Source organism: Saccopteryx bilineata, chromosome 1 (genome assembly GCF_036850765.1).
Source record: "Saccopteryx bilineata isolate mSacBil1 chromosome 1, mSacBil1_pri_phased_curated, whole genome shotgun sequence".
Classification (NCBI taxonomy): Eukaryota; Metazoa; Chordata; class Mammalia; order Chiroptera; family Emballonuridae; genus Saccopteryx; species Saccopteryx bilineata.
In genome coordinates, this window is record NC_089490.1 from 393457048 (window position 1) to 393476463 (window position 19416).

Consider the following 19416-nt stretch of genomic DNA (forward strand, 5'->3'; position numbering starts at 1 on the left):
GATAATCTCTACAGACTCATGAGCAGAGTCCACTTGCTGATCATTAAGGGAAAAGCCGTAAGAAAGAGGGAGATAAGTCATAATGCCAAAAAATATTACCTTCCTCCTTCAACCCCCTCCTCCTGGATAATCCATGCACCAGCAGTTCCAGGAGAAGCCAATTGAGACAAAATGTAGCTGTTGAATGCATCTCAGAGAAACCAGGAGAGTGGGGAACTGAACTATGATATGCCATATGTCATTTACTGGGACAGTGTGGGTGACATCCAGGGATGAGAGAAGAACTGTGTGGAGCTACTGGGACTGACTGGTACAAACTATACTCTTGAAGGGAAGCTCATCATGTCTTGATAGCAGGGAGCACACCGCTGTCTAAGAGTAAACTACTTTATTGATGATTACAAGTACCATTTAGTCTTTAAAATTTTCCCCATTCATTAATATGTAGGGAGAAAGAAGCATCAACTCGTTTTATTTAGTTGTGTCATTTACCTGTTGAAGAACTCAATGACTGCTTCTCAAAATATCCAGACTGGGTATCGAAAACATGATCTGGTACACCACGTTGATGCATTATCTGTGAGACGCTGAGCCTCTGGGCAGTGCCACAATGGATACTTTTCCTCTGCCTAGCCATTTACCGCTCCAACCACATGCCTGTACCCATCGACATTGTCTTGGGTAGGATGAAGTCTTATATGTAGGATGAAATCACAGGGGTATGCAGTGCCACTGGTTCCAGTCACAGGGCAGGCGAATAAATTCCAAATTGTATGTTTTTTTTTAGCACAACTATATTGTTCTTGTCTACATGAGCATATATAGGAAAGCCGAGTTTCTTTAGAGCTTGGGAGCGGGTATAGTTGAGACAGGAGATGAGGTCCCGGCCCCGGTACTCAGGTACAGTGCCTGCCATCCGTATCTCTCCTGTCTGGTCCATCAGGGACCAGGACACAGGAGTCCCCTCGGGTCCCAGCAGACAGAAGGTGGGGAAGTTCTGGATATAGCGCTCGATGAATCTCCGACTCCTCTCATTGCCACCAAAATGCCATATTTCATTCACCAGGGCAGCGTGGGTGACATCCAGGGATGAGAATTTGAGCATTTCTTGATCCCTATGGAGGTTCCAAGAGAAAAGTCATGTTTATGAGCACTTAATATATTTCTTCTTACCCCTGTTGTCTAATTTGCATTTCTATAAATGACTCCTCTGGCTGCTCTGAGGAATATTGAGTGTAGGGAGACCAGAGTGAAAGCAGGAAGAGAAGTTGGGAGGCGACCTCAGGAATGAGAGGGGTGAGCAGTGCAGTGACTTTCAGCAAACTTGCATGGCCTTGGGTTTGTCATCACCAGGTTGTAAGTTAGGAAATATTTAATCTTCCTGCTATTCTCTCTTCGTGGCTCCCTAGCCTTTACTTTGAAATGCAAGGAAAGGTTTACCTTTTTTGAAGTGTGTGTGTGTGTGTGTGTGTGTGAGAGAGAGAGACAGAGAGAGAGAGAGAGAGAGAGAGAGAGGCTTACATGGGGAGGCTTTCCTGACAAGGAAGGAAGTTTAAATCACAACAGCTTATTGTAGAAACCTAGTTAAAGGATTTAATATTGAACATTAAAGTCTATACATTAATTATAAGCCAAATTACAAATCTTATTGTTTACTTTTTTCCCTAAGAAATAGAGGGAGTTCTCTTGCACAGGGCCCCGATAGGAGCCAGATCACTGCCATTCCTGAACAACATCAAGGACACCAGACAGACCAGTGCCCCTGTCAGGACACTTCAGGGAGGCATCCCTGCACACCGCGCTCTCATCTCTGCACACTGCTGCTCCATTAACTGCATGCTCTGTAACGAGTTACTGACCTCCCAGAAGATAAATAACCAGGCCAGTAAGCCAAGACCGTGCAGGCAGTTCTTGTACACAGGAGTCCCCTGCCTTCTCAAGTTGCTGCAATTTGAATTAAAGACACTCTTTTACCTACTTTGTTGCTGTCTCTTATGAAATTGGCAAAAAAGGGTGACAGACAATACAGATCTTGTCCTGTTCCAGTAACACTTTCACTCTCTGTAAAATCAACCTGGCTCTTCTCACTGTGAACTGCTTAACTTCAACCTGAACAATCAAACATGAAACTTCTTTATTGGTAGAGAAATTAGGTGGATTTAGGAAGCTCTGCTTTTAGAAGCAAATATTGAATTATTTTTTTTATTGTGGGCATGAGGAGAGGACAAGCTAATCGAATTCATCTTTCCTTAATAAATCTCCCTGTTGTGTCATCTATATTTGCTCACAACTTTTAATGAACTGTCGAAGCACCAATTAGAGAGGAGGATAATCTCTACAGACTCATGAGCAGAGTCCACTTGCTGATAATTAAGGGAAAAGCCATAAAAGGAGTGGATAAGTCATAATGCCAAAAATTATTACACCCTCCCCCAACACCACCTCCTCCTGGATAATCCATGTACCAGCAGTTCCAGGAGAAGCATTTTAGGACAAAAAGTAGCTGTTGAATGGGTCTCAGAGAACCCAGAAGAATGGGGAACTGAACTACGACATACCATATGTCATTCACCAGGACAGTGTGGGTGACATTCAGGGATGAGAGATGAACTGTGTGGAGCTACTGGGACTGACTGGTACAAACTATACTCTTGAAGGGAAGCCCATCCTGTCCTGATAGCAGCGAGCACACAGCTGTCTAAGAGTAGACTGCAGTATTGATGATTACAAGTACTATTTACTCTTTAAAATTTTTCCCATTCATTAGATATGTAGATAGAAAGAGAAGCATCAACTCGTTTCCTTTAGTTGTGTCATTTACCTGTTGAAGCACTCAATGACTGCTTCTCACAATTATTCTGACTGGGTATTAAAAACATGATTCTGGTGCACCAAGTTGGTCCATTGTCTGTGAGCCATTGGCCACTTGCCAGGGCCACAATTGATACTTTTACTCTGCCTAGCCATCCACTGCTCCGAACATATGCCTATGCCCATCGATGATGTCTTATATGTAGGGTGGGTTCACAGGGCTATGCAGTGCCACTGGTTCCAGTCACAGGGCACGCAAATAAATTACAAATTGTAATTTTTTTCAGCACAATTATGTTATGCTTGTCTACATGAGCATATACGGGAAAGCCAGGTTTCTTTAGAGCCTGGGAATGGGTATAGTTGATACAGGAGATGAGGTCCTGGCCCCAGTACTCAGGCACAGTGCCTGCCATCTGTATCTCTCCTGTCTGGTCCATCAGGAACCAGGACACAGAAGTACCCTTGGGTCCCAGCAGACAGAAGGTGGGGAAGTTCTGGATACAGTGCTCGATGAATCTCTAATTCCTCTCATTGCCACCAAAAGGCCATATTTCATTTACCAGCACAGCGTGGGTGACATCCAGGGATGAGAGTTTGAGCATTTCTTGATCACTATGGAGGTTCCAAGATAAAAGTCATGTTTATGAGCACTTAATATATTTTTTCTTACCCATGCTGTCTAACTTGCATTTCTAAAAATGACTCCTCTGGCTGCTCTGAAGAATATTGAGTGTAGGGAGACCAGAGTGAAAGCAGGAAGAGAAGTTGGGAGGCAACCTCAGGAATGAAAGGGGTGAGCAGTGCAGTGACTTTCAGCAAACTTACATGGCCTTGGGTTTGCCATCACCAGGTGGTAAGTTTCTTACATCCAACAGGGAAGGAATCAGTTTTTTGACGGTGTCAAACGACATGTAGAGAAAGCACTGTGTTTGTCTGACTTGGAAGGATTTTGTGGCTGCAAGATTTTGTATCACCTCATTCAAGCTGGACTGTGAACCTAGAAGGGATTTTCAGGAGAGATGCAATGGTTTCAGAGCATTCTGTGGAGAAGCTGTGCAGTGGAGTAGGAAGTGCCTGCACATGCAGTCCCAGAGCACTGGGTTTGGATTGGTGCTGCCACGGTGTGACTGGTGTATTGTCATCAGGATCTGTGCAATGAACGTGGTCAGAGATTCATGAAGCCATGGTCATCGCATTTGTGACAATATCAAGACTGAAACTAATTTTTCTTCAGCTACATGATCATGTAGTTTTGAAAATCACAGGATATGAGCTATAAAAACAATAGTAGCCACCACCTATTGTGCACGTATTCTGTTTCCAGTGTGGTTTATTATTGTAAGAATGACCTATAGCTTACCCATGACTTTTTGTAACCATTCCCTGGGACATCCCCAACTGCTCTGCCTCTGACACTGGTACACGACTTGCTTTTGTCAGTGGGAAAGAGTAAATTTGATGCAAGGAGAGGCTTAAGAGTGTTTGCACATTGGGACTTGCCCAGTCTGTGTGCTCCCGAGGGCTTTCATACCAGCATGATACAAATAGGCTTAGTCCGCCTGCTAATGTCTTGTGCTCCTATCATGTTGTCACCGTAGTGGTCAGAACTGACAGCCATGACCATCTTTCAGACATGTGAATGAGGCCATACTAGAGCCATCAGCCCATAGTTCATCCATTAGCAGATCACAGCTGCATGACTAAAGTGAGATGAAACCAGCAGAAGAGCTGCCTTGCAAAGCCTAACCCAAATGTGAGTTCACAGAATTATGAGGTTTGCTCTGCAGTGAGAGTCAGTTGACACATCCAGGTATTGTGCTATGAAATTCTTATTCAAAATTTTATGTAATCTTTTCATCATATTTGTTTTTAGTTACCCTTATTTTCCTCATTTTTATATATGATCTCTGTGAGGGTATTTCACAGCCTAAGATTATAGCAAGTAATAGAGAAATGGCATCTTAGGAAGTCTGATTTAGGAGGGCAGGCTCATAACTAAGGAGCTGTTATATGAGTTGTCATTCTTATTCCAGGCACAGAAGACCCTAGGGGAGCTCTGCACTCTTACCCAATCACTTTAAAGATTCTGCATATGTCAAAAAATATGTCAGAAATTCTTGGCTATCCAGTATTTATATTGTGTTTCCCTTTATAAAGCCTACTTTTTGCAAACTTTGATGGTGTTTTTTTCCTTTTTAGAAGTATGGACACAACTGATGCAAAGAATTGACAGCAGGTTGAGGATCTGAAGAATGGGGAGAGAGGACATGAGTCATAGGGATAATTGTTCAGGACAGAGAAGTGAGGAGCACCTTTCCCGTTCCTCTGACTTACTTTGGATCTGCAGATGCTGTTTCCAGTTGATGACTTCTGGTTCACCAAGCAGTTCCTGACAGTTCTCGGGGTCCTTGGAGTAGATTTGGTAAGTGTTGGTGTAGTGATCAGAGTCATCTACCATCTCCTGTTGTCATTGGAGAAAGGGAAATAAAGCAAATTTCATGTAGTTCATGACTACGATACTTATTTCCAAAAATCATTTCACCGTGATAAATCTAAGTACTGGCATATTGGTGCATACAATGATCTCTGAATCATTTAAATCATGAAATCAAGACGAGAAACCTGCCTGATCAGGCGGTGGTGCAGTGGGTAGAGCGTCAGACTGGGATCCGGAGGACCCATGTTCGAGACCCAGAGGTCACCAGTTTGAGCACAGGCTCGTCTAGTTTGAGCAAGGCTCACCAGCTTAGACCCAATGTCGCTACCTAGAGCAAGGGATTACTCAGTCTGCTCTAGCCCCACAGTCAAGGCACATATGAGAGGGCAATCAAACAACAACTAAGGTGTCGCAACTAAAAACTAATTATTGATGCTTCTCATCTCCCTCCGTTCCTGTCTGTCTGTCCCTATCTATCCCTCTCTCTGACTCTCTCTCTGTCTCTGTAAAAAAAAAAAAAGATGAGAAACCCAAATATTCATTTTTATGCTGTAAGATTACAGGACAATATATTCTACCCATATTGCATTAAAATTTCAAACCAAACAGGGGCACAATTCTTTACAAAGCATTCTTCTGTATTTCCATCATTCTCAATAAGAAGATGATACAAGTAGGGGACAAAATGTAGCTTCTGTTCCAGGAAAAAATTATACAATTCAAATAATTGTAGAACACAAAAATTGTGAACAGGATAGTATTAAATTTGGTGGTCACAGATAACTGTGCATTAAAATCTCCATCTATACTTAATGAAGACAAAGAAGATAAAAACCAGTTAGAAATGCATTTTAAAAAATAATACTATAGTTAAATAAATTGTAGTTCCAGAAGAACAAAGAAATTTCTAGTTTAGAAAGATCCCTATAGCCTGACCAGGCTTTGCTCAATGAATAGAGAGCATCACAATGGGATTTGGAGGACCCAGGTTCAAAACCCTGTAGTTGCCGGCTTGAGCGAGGGCTTTTCTAGCTTGAGCACAGGCTCAACAGCTTGAGTGCAGGGTCTGGCTTGAGTGTGGTATTATAGACATGACCCCAAGGTTACTGGCTTGAGCTTGAGATTGCTGACTTGAGCAAGAGGTTACTCACTCTCCTCAGCCCCCAAGTCCAGGCACATATGGAAAGTAATCAATGAACAACTAAGGAGACTAAGGAGCCACAATGGAACAATTGATGATTCTCATCTATCCCCCTGTCTGCCTGCCTGTCCCTGTCTGTCCCTCTTTCTGTCTCTCTCTGTCTCTGTCTCTGTCACACACACATACACACACACAAAGAAAGATCCGGTTTTCAACCTGTGGGTTGCAACCCCGGCAGGGTCGCCTAAAGCCATCGGAAAATACATAATGCATATCAGGTATTTACATTCTGAATCATAACTATAGCAAAATAACAGTTATGAAGTAGCCACAAAAATTATTTTTTTGGTTTGGGGTCACCGCAACATGAGGAACTGTATTGCGAGGTCACGGCATTAGAAAGGTTGAGAACCATTGCCTTAAATGATAAATAAAATATGACATTTTTAGGAAAAGAACCACAACTAGTGCAGAATTAAAAAGCCCCCTTTAAGTGGTTAGCAAATGTCACAAGTCATCAGTGGTACCACTAACACATTTAAGATTACACTCAAGGCTGACCAGCCTGTGTCGCCATGAATGGAGCATCAGCCTGGGATGCAGAGGACAGAGGTTCGAGACCCCGAGGTTGATGGCTTGGGTGCAGGTTCACCTGCTTGAATGCGGGGTCACTGGCTTGAGTGTGAAATCATAGACATGATCCCATGGTCACTGGCTTGAACCCAAGGTCACTGGCTTGAGCAAGGGGTCATGGGTTGGCTGGAATCCGCGGTCAAGCACATATGAGAAAGCAATCAATGAACAACTAAGGTGCTACAACGAAGAATTCATGCTCTCATCTCTCTCTTCCTGTCTGTCCCTCTCTCTGTCTTTCTGTGTCTCTTTCTACATACAAAAAAGAAAAAGATCACTTTCAAGATAAAAAGTATTGAGAATTTTATTTTTTTATCATTTTTATTTTAGTTCAATTTTTATTATTAATATAATTTTCTGCATTTTGTGTATTATTTAATGTGACATAAAAATAATTTTTATTTGTCTGAAACCTATACTACTTGTATTTTTCTGAATATATAATTTCACTGGATGTTTTAAAATGACCTTAGCAGAAAATGGTTTGACTTTGGGTGATGGGCACATGATGTAATATGTAGATCATGTACCAGAGAGATGCACACTTGAAATATATATGATCCTATTAACAATGTTATCCTTACTATATTTAATTTAAAAAATCAATCTAAGGAAAATTAAAAGTCATAAAAAAGAAAAAATATGTTGCACTAATTTTTAAATGTTTGTCCAAAATGTATATGAAAATTCTAGTATTATAAATTTGCTTTTTAGAACCATCCCAATTACGTCCTGTTTCACACTTTCTTGTTTTACTCTGTCTTGTCCTATTTTCTTTGTCAGCTTAACAAATATGTACGAATTGCAATTTGGAGGAAACTTCCACTAAGATGTGCCTCTAAACTTATCCTCTGACCTCCATCTTCAACCTTTGTAGTGTAATCAGCTTCTGTCTGTGCCATTTCTGTATGTTGTACTTGTTCTGTTCTCACACATTGGGCACTGAATTATAATTTACTTGCTTATATATCATTACCTTCCAGCTGTGGGCTCCCTGAGGACAAGGACTTGTTCACCATTACTGCGATTCATTTCTGTGACACCAGGCTTTACCATATTTCTAGGTACTTGGTCAGCACATAGCAATCAAGAACACTGAGAAGTGTATTCATTCCACATCTGGCACCTTACCTGCTCCTGAGGGCAGATAACCACTGTAGTAAAGTCAGGCCACTTGTCCACCAGGGCCTTTAGCTTGAATGGGTTTTTCTGGTTCATATGGAAAACTGTCCCATAAACCTGTAATATTTCAAAAAGTTTATCAGTATTCAGGGTTGGCAAAAGTAGGTTTAGAGTACTTCTTATGGAAAAAGACATGCAATAAAGCAATAGCTTTATTAAAACTGTGTTTCACATACTCACAGCTGTAGATGTATTTCTGCCCACTCTGTATTAAGAAAGGATGGTGAAGTACTTTGTTTGATCAAAACAGAGTTATTTCTATAAAATCATGGTATTTTTATACTTGGAAGGTATCTAATGAACAATTCTGCAATCAATTTTTAGTGATAGTATTTTTGCCCAATAAATATATTCTTAAAAATATATTAATATCTAAAATATTCAGACCAATACAATTTACAAATAAGTATTATGAACTCTCCCATTGTAGCATATAATATAACTGAAACTGATGTAATGTATGTCAACTATATTTCAATTTAAGAAACAAAAACAATCTTTAATAGATTTCCTTAATTCATGTACACACACAAACACACACACATACCAAATTTTACATAATGAAGTTTCAGGCATATGCAATTTTGAAATCTTTTCCCCATGGAATAAATAATTTTTATCATATTATTTTCAATAAATAATAATTTTATTAACTGAAATTCATTCTGTGATATAGATGAACCAACCTTCACTTCTTAAACTTTTAATTTATTCACACAAAGTAGGCAAGATAGTATAGTTTCCATAGTGCACCTTACTTGCAAGAGGGGATGTGACCTAACTGAGATGTACCATAACTGAATTCCTGTCACAATATAGATGCTCAGTAAAACTCATTCTCTTTTCTACTTCTGTCACCGGAAGACACAACCTGCTGCTTTCCTGAGATCATCCACTCTCACCTTTAAGGACTCAGGGAGGCTCTTCTTCAAGGATTTTTCCAGCAACTGCAGCATCTGTGGACTCTGCAAGAGGAACATTTGGGCAAGTATTTTAGCCTAGAGGGAGGATCGACAAATAGCCAGGAATCAGTAAATAGTCAGTCAGTGACAGTTTTACTTCATTCTTTCTAATTTGGATGTCTTTTTTTCTTCTTCTTGTCTGATTACTGTGTCTAGAACTTCTAATACTATGCTAAATCAGAATGGTTTTAATGGAAATCACTGTCTTGATCCTGATCTTAAGAGAAACAATTATAGTTTTTGCCCATTGAGTATGATGTTGGCTGTGGGTTTGTCATATATGGCCTTTATTCTGTTGAGGTATGTTCCCTCTATTCCCATTTTGTTGAGAGTTTTAAACAAACGTGGGTGTTGGATTTTATCAAATTCTTTTTTGTGCATATATGGACATGATCATCCTGTTGACATGGTGTATCATGTTTATTGATTTCTGGATGTTGTACCAACCTTGCATCCTTGAAGTAAATTGCACTTGAGTACAGTGCTTAAGAATGGTTTTTGGAGTCCAACAGACAGAACTCAAACCTAGGCTCCTGTCCTACTTGTTAGCTAAGTCACTCTAGGTATGTCACTTTCTTTGAAATTTTCTGAGTTTCACTGTCTTCATCTATAAAATGAGGATAGTAATACTTATAAATACTACCTTTGTAGGTTGTCCTAAAGATTACATCAAGCCACAAAATGTAAGTGAAGTGTTTTCTGCAGTGATAGACAGTGTGTATATGTGAATCTGAGAGAAATGTTCAAGACCCTCAAATCCAATCAAGGGTACCATTTTCTAGCCTAGTCCAGAAACCCACCTGAAGGAAGCTGAAGCTTTAAGGATGGTGCTATGTATAACAGGTTTTAATAAATTTATTAACACAATATTGAAGTTTGGAGGCAAATCACAGCTCCTGAACAAGTCAATATGTTTCTTGTGTATGATAAACTAATAGTAGACAATTCTGCAGGTTTTTCAGACATCTTGTAGCATATGTTCTTTGAAAAATGTCATATACTTGGAAAATGTGACCATGTCTTATTCTTCCTTATACCTAAAGTATCAAGCACAAACCTTGGTATAGTGTAGATAGACATTATGAATGTTTTTCCAGTGCATGAATGAATAAAATAAGTGAAGTATAGAAGAAGAGCCCTAGGCACCCTGGCTGTTTGGCTCAGTGGTAGAGCATTGGCCTGGCACATGGAAGTCCCAGGTCCAATTTCTGGCCAAGCACACAAGAGAGGTGCCCATCTGCTTTTCCAACCTTCTCCCTCTTCTTTTTTTCTATCTCATTCTTCCTGTCCCACAGCCAAGGCTCCATTGGAGCCAAGTTGGCCTGGGTGCTGAGGAAGGCTCTACTGCCTCTGCCTCAGGTGCTTGAATGGCTCTGGTTGCTATGGAGCAATGCCCTAGATAGGAAGAGCATAACACACTAGTGGCTATGCCAGGTGGATCCTGGTCAAGTGCATGCGGAAGTCTATCTCTCTGCCTCCCCATTTCTCACTCTAGAAAAATACAAAGAAAAAAATAAAGGCATAAATAAATAAAAAAGAAGTAAAGCCCTTGGGATAATTTTTCTGTTTTGATTCCAGAATTAGCCAACTTTCTGAGAAAAATGTGGCTGCTTATAGAAGCTTCCAAATGAAGAAGAAAATGCCCAAACATGCGTTGCTCTGAGCACATTGTATCAGATATATTGAATTAGAGGATGCATTGAAAAGGGATGGGACAAAAGTTTTTCACAGCATTTGTTTCTTGCTGACACTTGCCATCATTAATAGCAATGTCATCCCACCTCTCTTCCATATTACAAATACTACTGTCAATGGCTCAGATCCGACCAATTAAGAAACATTTATTTCCAAATCACCCTGAGATCTTCTGGCAGCAGAATTTTTCTGGATTAACTTGGAGACCATTTAAGAGTTACTCTGTTATGATCATCCATAAAAACAAGGTGAAGTATCTAAATGGTTAACAAGATCAGAGAAAAAGAGGAACCAATAGAGGAGACTGAGAAAGAAGGGTCCAAGAGCATTGTAAAAAATAAGAAAAGTGTTTCAGAATTCAAAATAAGAGAAACTTAATTTAAAAAAGAGGATGCTTAGGAGACTCAAATGCTATTGAGAAGCTAATAGAGATGAGTACTAAAAATGTCAATGTATTTTGGAGTTATGAATTCATTTCTGATCTGGTGATGGGTAAGTCATGGAATATTGAAGACAGAAATCCAGTTTCAGGGGATTAGAGAATAAATAAAACATGAGGAAGTAAAGATAAATCTTTCTAAGAACTTCATCAGGGAAGAAAGGAGAAGAACATGAGAGTATGAAAGGGAGAAGAAGGTGTAGAAACTTGTAGGAAGGTGTTTCATTTTAGGTGAGAGTGTTAACCATATTTATGTTTATTACCTATGTCAATGAAGATGGACAATAATTCATGAGCCTGGGGATATAGTAAGAGATGGAAAGGGGAAAGAAAAATAACTATACACATGGACTAGGCACTGTCCCAAATATTTCATGTTTATTAATTTATTTAATCTTCAATCACATCTCTAAATGTAGGTATTGGGATTACTTTTGGACAGAAAGAATATGTCTTCTACATAATGGAAAATGTTTTAGTTTTGGTTTGGATGCAGGAATATGTGCGTGAGTACTTGAGGTGGGAAGAAAGAACAGGAAGTTAACATGCAACTTAGAATATCTATTTGTGGAAGAAATAGAATAGAGGGTCATCTTTTGGAAAGAAATAAGGTGACAGAGAGCACCAGAAATGTGTAGAGAAAGAAGAATAGGGTTTTGATGGAAAAGATTAGGGTTTGAATGGCTGCTGATGCTAGTTAGAAAAATCCAGACTAGGAATACACAGAAGAATGCCAGGATTGCTCAGGACCAGGTGGAGGTGCAAACCCATCATTTTGGAGTAGTATTCATACACATGTAGGAGATGAGCACACAGAGACCATTGGAAGTGAACATAAATTGAAATGAACCAGGGATAAAATTTTTTAGACTCAGAGCAGCAAATAAGATAGAGTGTAAAGATATTGAGGATAAGAGAATGAGACACTTTAAATTAAATTAAAATTTTGGCACATAAGAGAGTGGGGAAAGTCAATTAGGTTGGGGACCAATCAATTAGGAAAAGGTAAAGAAAGCAAGGGTAAAAGCACTTTATGAGGTCAAAGAATAAAAGCAATGGTGATAGACAGAGAGAATGTATTCAGAATGAGAGATTGGGATTAGAAATTAGGCTCCTACAGGGTAAAACTTTAGAAGTAAATCAGAAAAATAAACAGGAGTAAATCAGTTCCCAGCATGGCTGTTGACTTCTACTTCAAATCAATAGACAAGGAGTTAATAAAGAAGTAGGTGTTACAGGTGTCATAGACATCACCAGGATGTGACAGGAGTTTAACAAAGAGAAGTATGTGAACCAGGTGCCAAATACATAAATGACTAGAGAGAATTTAGACAGAGAGAAAAGGGTAAAGCTTTACTAAGCAACCTGACACAGCATTCAAAGAAAAAAGAGTTTCCTACACAAATGAGCAAGTAACACTTTAGAACCATGGGTTGAAAGCCAGAAGAACGGTGACTCTTGTCTTTACTCACTGTGTTAATATACGTGTCTGGAGGGTGACAAAGGAAAGTACATGCATATCAATAACTCATAGTGCAAGGAGAGCATAACACACACTGAGCTTGTATATATATATTTTTTACAGAGACAGAGAGAAGGATACACAAGGACAGACAGACAGGAACAGAGAGATGAGAAGCATCAATCATTAGTTTTTCGTTACACATTGCGACACATTAGTTGTTCATTGATTGCTTTCTCATATGTGCCTTGACCATGGGCCTTCAGGAGATCTAGTAACCCCTTGCTCAAGCCAGCGACCTTGGTGAGCTTTTGCTCAAACCACATGAGACCATGCTCAAAGCTGGCAATCTCAGGGTCTCAAACCTGGGTCTTCTGCATCCTAGTCTGACACTCTATCCACTGCGCCACTGCCTGGTCAGGCATGACCTTGTAGATTTTTAAATTACTTTCCTGCTCTAGATACTTACAATTTATTGAAGAAACGGTTTTCAATATTGAACTGTGTTTAATGCTCCTTCTTTTTTTACTTTAAATAATTTTTAGTTTTTCAATTAGAGTTGCCACACAGTATTTTGTTAGTTTTAGGAGCACTACCAATGATGAGACATTATACAAATTACTAAGCGATCATCTCAATAAGTCTTTTACACATGAGACACCATACCCACTCATTACGATATTACTGACTATTTGCAATTGAAGGACATATGAAAAGCTTTTCAGAGAAGAAAAACTAAATAAGTTCATCACCTCCAAACCAGCATTACACGAAATATTAAACAGTCTTCTTTAAGAAGAAAGAATGAAGATCAAAACTATAAATAAAAATGGCAATAAATATATATCTATCAACAATGGAATCTAAAAAACAAAATAAACAAGCAGGACAGAAACAGATCAGAAATACAGAGAATATGTTGACAACTGCCAGATAATGGGGAATTGAGGTAGTGAGTGAAAAATATTAAGGGATTAAGAAGTACAAATTGGTAGTTACAGAATACTCATGTGGATGCAAAGAACAAATACAAACATTTTTAAGACCAGAATCCTAAGTAATTGAAAGACTGAAAATAAAATGGAAACTTGCTGTTCAAAACAATTCTGCTTACTTGAAGTTTCATTGTAGACCTGCATGCACACCACCTTCCACAGTCACGCAGGTGGTGATGAAGAAGCTTCTATACCCACCACCTGAGAGACTCAACCACTAAACCTGAACTCACATAGACTGTCACTGCTTAGAGTAAATCTCCAAAAAGCACTAGGTTTCTAAAGAGCAAACCTGAGAAAGTGTCTGCTGAAGTGAATGCAGAGGCTTCTTGGACCAGAGGAAGGTAGGGAATGCGTTCTATATGAGAAAATGTCTTCAATTGTGAAAGTTTTCCACTGAAGCATTTATTTATACATTATCATTTGTAGTTGATTGGCTCCTGCAAAGCAATAATAATAAGGCGATGTATGAAGTTGGCAGAAATTGTCTCGCTGCAGGGTAATTTAAATAGTGTCATTAAGACAAATAGAAGACTGGAAAATTGGTTTTCACTTCAAAATACCTGACCCAATACCTTCAACCGTGTGACCAGGGAGAAGCCAAGAAATTGGTGATGTTGCTGTTAGCACAAGAACTGAGCTTCACACATGATATCCTTCACTTTATGTAAAGTGAATGAAGGCAAATGGGGGAGGGAAGATTGGAAACATGAGAAAAACGAAAAGTTCCTGCACAAAAGTTTGGGACGGGTTAAAATTCATTTTGTAGAAAAATGTAGGTAAATATATTTTCTCAAAATGTGCTCCTCACACTATCCACATCAAGATCATCTGATTTGCTCATTAAAATACAGAAACTTCTAACCAATTGAATCAGGGTGTCCAGCAATGTTAAGAATCTGTGCTTTATAAAAAGCTACTGTAAAAAGTCTAATCACCATGAGCATTTTGGAGACATTATGTCAGAAGAAAGGGAAAAGAAGCTACCAAAATTTTACCTACTTTCTAAAATGTTGTGGAAGAACTTCACAAATTTTTGATTATTCATGAAGTGAGAAAAGGAAGAGTTATTTTCATAATAGTTAGTGCTAAATCCTCATTGATTGGTTTGAATAAGTCATCCGAAGTAAATGAAGCAGGTTTGTAAGGAGAGATAATGGCCATGTGTTGGGAATCACTCACTGAAGAATCATTAGTTCATTAAAAGAGCCTGGTCATTGGCTTCTGATTGGGGCACTGCTGCTGGCTACTCTTGTGACCCTGGGGAAGACATTAATTCCTTTCATCATCATTTTACTTATTTGTGCATAAAGGCAATAATGTCAGACAGAATTTACAATGTATTTCACTCAGTGTGCCCGCCTCTCCCACCACCCCTATCACCTCCTCCATCCCTGAGATGGCAAGAACATCTTGTGTTTTTCATTTTCCTTGGCCTATTCAACATGAAAATGATGAGAATGAAGGACTTTATGATGAACCACCTGTACTTAATAAATAATACATAATTATCATGCTATAAAATTAGTAAATTTGTTGTGCATATGTGTGAGCATTTTTGTGTGAAAATCTTATAACTGATGGGAAGAACTGTATGAGACTTTATTGTGTTACTGTCGTCATCATGGTCATTGCCTGAGTATTTACTGTGCAGAATCTCATGTGCAAGACTCATATTGAAGCAGATAGCCTATCCTTACATAGGCACAGGAGAGTGCTGATATAGATTAATGTGTTAGTTTTCTTAGTGTTTTACTACTTACTTTCAAAGAATTTCATTGTCATGCAGTATGCCCTCTTTCCTAATTGGAGAAACTGCATATCAGTCTAACATCAAAGAAAAGTGCTTTTTTAAAAAAAAAATGAAACCATGTGTATAATATTTTATTATTATTTTTAATTTTTATTAATTTTATTAAGATAAATCTTTGAATAGTAGCACACTGTGAGTACTCCATGTTTTAGGTCATTATATAGTTCACTTTTTCTTTAATTGAATGTTTTTGGGTGAAACTGGTTAACAAAATTATACAGGTTTCAGGGAACAATTCTACAACACATCTTCTGTATACCATATTGACATATTGTGTGTTCACTTTCCCCCCCAAAGTGGAGTCTGCATCATATGACACTAACTCTGAAAGTCATAAAGATTTATAATTATTTATTCATTAATACATGGTTAGGTTACTGTGAAAAAATTCATCGATTGGTAACCATATAGCAATCTTATTGCTACTTCTTCATTATCAATGCATGAATGCATAGATATAAATACATAGAAATTTTTCTTTTACATTATCTTTTCATTTTTGATGTCTAGTAATAGTGTGTATAACATTTCGTGTTTTGTATCATACAAGACAATATTGACATACGTACTGACAGGCAGACAATTCATCTTGTAAATGGATAACATAAACTTATACAATAGTTGTGATACAGTATAATAATAGAAATGTATTTTCTCCTCTTTGTGATTTTCTTAACATTTTTTGTAGTTTATTTTGCTATAAGAATACAGTATATAATGAATATAACATACAAAATATGTGTTAACTGACTATTAATGTTATTGGCCAGGCTTCCAGTAAACCATAAGCTATTAGTAATTCAGTTCCAGGGGAGTCAAAAACTACATGTGAATATTTAGCTGTGCAGGAGTTTGGCACTCCTAGCCCCATGTTGCTCAAAAATCAACTGGATTGATTTTTGTTCAGAGAAAGACAAATAAACATAATTGTAATAAGTTTTATTTTGAACACAATTGGGTACAATAAACCACTTATTTTCCATTTCTTTATCTAACAGATACTGGTTGAGTACCCACTGTGTTAAACATTGTCCTAGACTAGAAAACGTGATAATTAAGCCAAATCTCCTGAAGAAAGAATTAGAGCCAGTCCAGTGAAGGAGTGTTGGGATGTTGGAGTTGGTGAGAACTATGCTCTGGACAGAGGGACATCTGTGACTTCTCAGAGCAAGAGGGAGTCCAGCACTTTGAAGGACCTAAATGAAGATTTTGAGAATGACCAAAGAATAGATGGGAGGATGTCAGGTGGGAAGAGATTTATCAGCCCTGCTAAGGAGTTTCTAATTCTTCACAAAGGTGGTAGAAAACCATTGAAAGTTAAGATGAGAAATATGCTTGGGCAGCAGGTGTCTTTTGGAGGGACATATATAGCAGATGATGACCACCCATGCTGGGGCAGGAACCATTGTGATGGAGTGAGGTGGATAGAGTTGGGATAGCTCCAAGGTAGGATTGGCAGAATTTGTTGAATGATTGAGAAAGATGTAATCTAGGTTTATGAACAGATCTACTGGATGAATTATCAATAATCTTAATTATGATGAAGAAAAATATGTACATCAAAAAGTGTTATTTCGCTTTAGGTCTTTAATATGGTATTTTAGTGATTATAAAACCAAATGCCTCTCTATTTATGAACGTACTTACTTTTCATGGGACTTTCATTGTCTCACACCTAAAGTTTGTTCCCTTGGACTTATTCTTTGTATGAAATAATATGTCTCTCAATAAAAATTCTGCAAAGGATATTATTTGTTAACAAATTAGTGAAGTTATTGGGTGACACTTGTTAATAATATTGTATAGGTTCAGGAGTACATCATTCTATGATACAATATTTGTTTATTGTCTTCTGTGTTTACCACCCAAGTTCAGTCTTCTTCCATCATCATTCATCCCCTCTTTACCTTCTTCTACCTCCCCCAAACCTCTTTCATCTTGTAATGCACATAGGGTTTTCTGTGCCTATGAGTTTTTCTTTTCTTAATTAATTCACTTTTTTGCCTAGCTCTGTCTTTACCCTCCCCTCATGCTTCATGAAGAAGAGTTTATTTTCCAGGAAAGCCATTTAAATCTGCTATGGGCATGCAATTAGAAAACAGTTAAAATTTAACTAACAGAAATTTAAAGATGCTCCCAAATTTCTTCACTGTATATAGGTTTTGAATAATAATGGCCAACATTTATGGAGTAATTGTCAATGTACCAGGCACATTCTATCTTATTGACATACTGTTTTATTTGATGCTCACAAGCACTCTATGAAGTAAGAATGACTATTCTTTACAGTTTGTAGACTATGCAACGTGCTGAAGATCACATAAAGTAGAAAGAGCTGTGCCAGGGCTTCAAATCCGCATAGTCTGATTCCAAGGATGAAAGCTCTAAAATCTTTGCCCAGAGTCTCCAAGTCAGATGAGAACACAAATATCATTCTGCTTCTGTCTGCCATCAGCAGCTTGAGACCACATTATCTGCCAGTGTCATCATTTCTGTGGAAGTCTGATTTCCCAGACAGACCACAAAAGGTAGAAATGGTAAATAAGTATTTAGAAATAGTTTTGTTCAATGACTCTATTGAAAATGAATTCCTTAAAACATAAAACACTACTTGATTCAATGGATGAGAGATGTAAAAAAAATTAAATCAAGTTAGTTCAAATAAATATAGTGCACAGTTTCCTGGGCCCAGTACTTCTAGGAGATTAACAAGTAGTTGATGGTGGAGGAGTAGGGGGAAAAGTGTAAAGAGGAACAAATGAAAAGTGACAGAAAATGATTTCACTTTAGATGATGGGGATACAACATAATCAACAGTTTAAATGTTATAGAAATGTTTACCTGAAACCCATGTACTCTTAATGACCAATGTCATCCTGTTAAAGTTAATTTTTGAAATAAAATAAAAAATGAAAAAAATTTGAATTTGTCATTCGTATTTTTGATGTTTCCTGTTTTCAACATTCAGAAAATAACAATGTTATAATGGTGATCACAGATGTCAGACAAATGCTTAGTGCAATTTTAGGTCATCTTGCATTTACATCTTGTTTTTTACATCAGCTTGGAGGACGCTATGATATTCTCTACGAAAGATACATTTCCAGTGCCAGTCTTTCTTGATACTCATACCTATGTTTCACCAAATCATAAAAGATGTGAGAATTTGTTGTTCTTTGCTTTATTGTAATGTTAATAAATGAATGCTTTATTCTATTCTAAAATTCCTTTTTACAAAAGAAAAAATTCATTACCTTAAATACATATTTGATAGTAATGAAAATCCTTTCTTCTTACTTTCTGTGCTCTTAGAATGGTAGGCTGTCTTACCAGAAAATATTGAGTGTACAATCATTTTTCTGAACATTTTTGAAGCTTTAATTTTCTAGAACTGCACAAAATATTAGTACACACTGTACAATGTTAGTTTGAATGTTATTTTTAATATATAATATTATTATTATTACTATTATTAAGTGAAAGGCAAGGAGACAAAGACAGATTTCTGCATGTGCCCCTCCAGGATCCACCCGACAATCCCCCTATGAGTTAATATTCTGCCCATTTAGGGCCGCTGGTCGGTTTCTCAGCAACGGAGCCATTTCAGCACCTGAGGCAGGCCATGGAGCTGCTTTCGCGTCCGTGGCCAACATGCTCAAACCATTTGAGCCATGGCTGTGAGAGGGGAAAAGAAGGATGGAAAAAAATTGGTAGGGTGGAGATGGTTGTTTCACTGTGTGCCCAGGCTGCGAATCAAACAGGAACTTCCATGTGCCAGGCTGACCCTCTACTGCTAAGCCAACCAGCCAGAACCAATATATTATATTCTTTATTAAATGGTAT

General features: G+C 38.1%; 1 protein-coding gene across 1 annotated transcript; it reads right to left on the bottom strand.

The window, feature by feature from the left end:
* Nucleotides 1-742: 742 nt before the first annotated feature.
* Nucleotides 743-9187, bottom strand: LOC136318752 (glycine N-phenylacetyltransferase-like). The gene is made up of 5 exons (XM_066251589.1): nucleotides 9110-9187; nucleotides 8157-8264; nucleotides 5149-5275; nucleotides 3640-3811; nucleotides 743-1115 (listed from the first exon to the last, which is right to left on the bottom strand). The coding sequence occupies exons 1-5, from the start codon at nucleotides 9185-9187 to the stop codon at nucleotides 743-745; spliced, it is 858 nt and encodes a 285-aa protein (XP_066107686.1).
* Nucleotides 9188-19416: the final 10229 nt, after the last annotated feature.